Source organism: Centruroides vittatus, unplaced genomic scaffold, assembly GCF_030686945.1.
Source record: "Centruroides vittatus isolate TY-2023 unplaced genomic scaffold, ASM3068694v2 contig_467, whole genome shotgun sequence".
In the NCBI taxonomy this organism is placed as follows: Eukaryota; Metazoa; Arthropoda; class Arachnida; order Scorpiones; family Buthidae; genus Centruroides; species Centruroides vittatus.
The window spans coordinates 13221-15767 of record NW_027122261.1 but is presented as its reverse complement, the minus strand read 5'-3'; the positions used below and the strand labels follow the sequence as shown (position 1 = coordinate 15767).

The following is a 2547-nucleotide window of genomic DNA, read 5'->3' as shown; positions in this document are numbered from 1 at the left end:
GCAGGCCTGACCTTGAGGAATTCCTGAATGTGTGTGGGGGAAAACTGTACAGTTTCGGCGGCCTGTACAGTCCACCGAAGTAGAAACGAAAAACCATTTGATTTTCCTGCACAGTTTTGGACTGCGCAGGCCGACCGGAACGTGTGTGGAGTCGTGTCGTTCAGTTGTGAGGCCGCTGAGTAGTGAGAACAATGTCCCGTGAATTTTTGGAGGAATTTTTAAAAATTTACGAGAGCGAACCATGCCTTTGGCATGTAAAAAATAAAGAGTACCACGATAGAAGCAAGAAAGAAGCTGCTTATTTACGTTTAATTGAAAAACTAAAAGAAATAGAGCCAAACGCTAATAAAGAAAGCGTTGTAAAAAAAATAAACAACATCAGAAGCGCATACAGAAAAGAAATTAAAAAAAATTAAAGCGTCAATTAAATCAGGAGCAGGAACTGAAGATATATACAAACCAAAGTTGTGGTACTTCGAATTATTAAGGTAAGCTTAAATTTTTAACAATAAAATACGACGAAAAATTAAGCAATTTATTTAGTTGTTTGTATTTTAAATTAGGTTTTTAGATGACCAAGATACGCCTCGAAGCAGTCGCTCCAACATAGATAGTGACGATGATATCGACATTGGGGTATTGTAAAATTTGTTTTTTTAATATAATACTTATATTTGTGTCTTTTGTGTCATAAGAAAAAAATTGAAATATAAATATTGTTAAATAAATTAATATGTCATTGTTCATTTAAGTATATATGCTGAGTTAAAAGTACAAAATTTTTATTATTTTAATGGCAATACAATATTTGGTTACAATTACAACGTTGATAATGTTTAAATGAAGTTCAATTGCCACGGAATTTGGCCTTCATTTACAAAGTAATCCATAAAGTCTTCTCTCACTTTTTTTGCTAAAAAGCTTGTGTTTCCTGGATTTTTTCGAGCCAGTTGCGTCATTTTTGAGTCGTCTGTGTTATAACCTAAAATAGTAGTTCCGACATCAGTATTTTCGTGATCAAAACATTCTGGAGGAGAATAAAAACTTGGCACCGATTTCATTAAAAAGTTGTGCAAAACACAAGTAGCCATCACAATTGATTCGATTTTACGAGGTTGTAAATTAATTGCCGTATGAAATATTCGAAACCTCGATGCCAAGATACCAAACGCATTCTCGACAATGCGTCTTGCTCGTGATACGCGATAATTATATATTTTTCTATCTTTGGAAATTAGATTTCCTTGTCTAAACGGTTTCATCATATCTACCCTCAAAGGAAAGGCATCGTCAACTACAAATACGTAGGGCATACTTCTACTACTGTTTCTGACTTTACTTTCAACAGGAATATTTAACTTATTGTTTTCAAGTTTTTCAAAAAGCTTGGTGTTTTTTAGAACACCTCCGTCTGAAACTCTACCATTGGTACCAAAATCACACATGATGAATTGATATTTCGCATCCACAATAGCCAATAAAACCATGCTGTGTCTTCCTTTGTAATTATAAAATTCTGATCCACTTCCACTTGGAGGAATAATGTTGATATGCTTTCCATCCATTGCTCCAAGGCAATGCGGGAAATTCCATTTTTCTTCAAAAAGTTTCGCTATATCCATCCATTCTCTTTCTGTTCGTGGAAACTAAAAAGCAAAAAAATATAAATAAATAAATAAATATCTGACTGTTTTTAATTTTGTGTGACGAACCGTGTTAAAAGATAATCAATTTCCTTTACTACATTAATAAAATTGTTATTTTAGGATAACGCTATGGATAATACAACGGAGGAGAATCATAGCAGCGACGATATTATTACTCCATCAATAATCGCAACACAGGATTTAATAGAACTTTCGGATAGTACACCAGTACAGACGCGACGCAGCCGTCCCCCTAAACGAAGTCGAGTAGACCAAGAATCGTTGACGAACGAAGTTTTATTAACCGTGAAAGATCATTTTAACAAACCACACGTTCAAGATGATCGTTTCGATATTTTCGGCAAGAATGTTGCAATCAAATTGCGTGAACTCCCAAAGCAACAAATGCTGATTGCCGAAAAGTTAATAAACGAAACTTTATTTCAAGCGGAGTTGGGAACTTTAAGTTTATCGCATAAATTGGTGTATGAACAGCAACACTTGCCACATCAATTTTTTCGTTATCATCCACCAATTTCTACCGGTTTCGGTATTACTAGTCGTCCCCCTTCCAGCACTTCCGTCCAAATTCATCATGATAACCTTAATTAATAATTAATATATGTAATTTGTATATGTTAATGTGTAATTTGGCATTTTTGTACGTTATGATAATAAATATCTATTAAAAAGAAAAGTTTGTTCTTACCTTTAAATAATCTTTATGAAGGACTTTGTAAATAGCTTCACATGTTTCAGGTATGATGTAGCCAAGAGCTTGAGGTGATATTACTGTTGAAAATTTGAGATCTTCAAAACTTCTGCCAGTTGCCAAATATCTTAAGGTCGCCGTGAGCCTCTCGTGTGGTGAAATTGCTGCTCGCATTACAGTATCTTGTTT

At 34.4% G+C, this 2547-nt stretch overlaps 2 protein-coding genes across 2 annotated transcripts; one reads left to right on the top strand and one right to left on the bottom strand.

Moving 5' to 3' along the window:
- Window positions 1-402: 402 nt before the first annotated feature.
- Window positions 403-2343, top strand: LOC136977691 (uncharacterized). The gene is made up of 3 exons (XM_067273235.1): window positions 403-488; window positions 564-636; window positions 1767-2343. The coding sequence occupies exon 3, from the start codon at window positions 1776-1778 to the stop codon at window positions 2256-2258; it is 483 nt and encodes a 160-aa protein (XP_067129336.1). The 5' UTR covers window positions 403-488; window positions 564-636; window positions 1767-1775; the 3' UTR covers window positions 2259-2343.
- LOC136977690 (uncharacterized) lies at window positions 837-1313 on the bottom strand. The gene has a single exon (XM_067273234.1). It carries the CDS (start codon window positions 1311-1313, stop codon window positions 837-839), a length of 477 nt encoding a protein of 158 aa, XP_067129335.1.
- Window positions 2344-2547: the final 204 nt, after the last annotated feature.

Excerpts from the sequence above, each read along its gene's own strand:
- LOC136977691 (XM_067273235.1), top strand. The coding sequence starts at position 1,776 with ATGGATAATACAACGGAGGAGAATCATAGCAGCGACGATATTATTACT.
- LOC136977690 (XM_067273234.1), bottom strand. The coding sequence starts at position 1,313 with ATGCCCTACGTATTTGTAGTTGACGATGCCTTTCCTTTGAGGGTAGAT.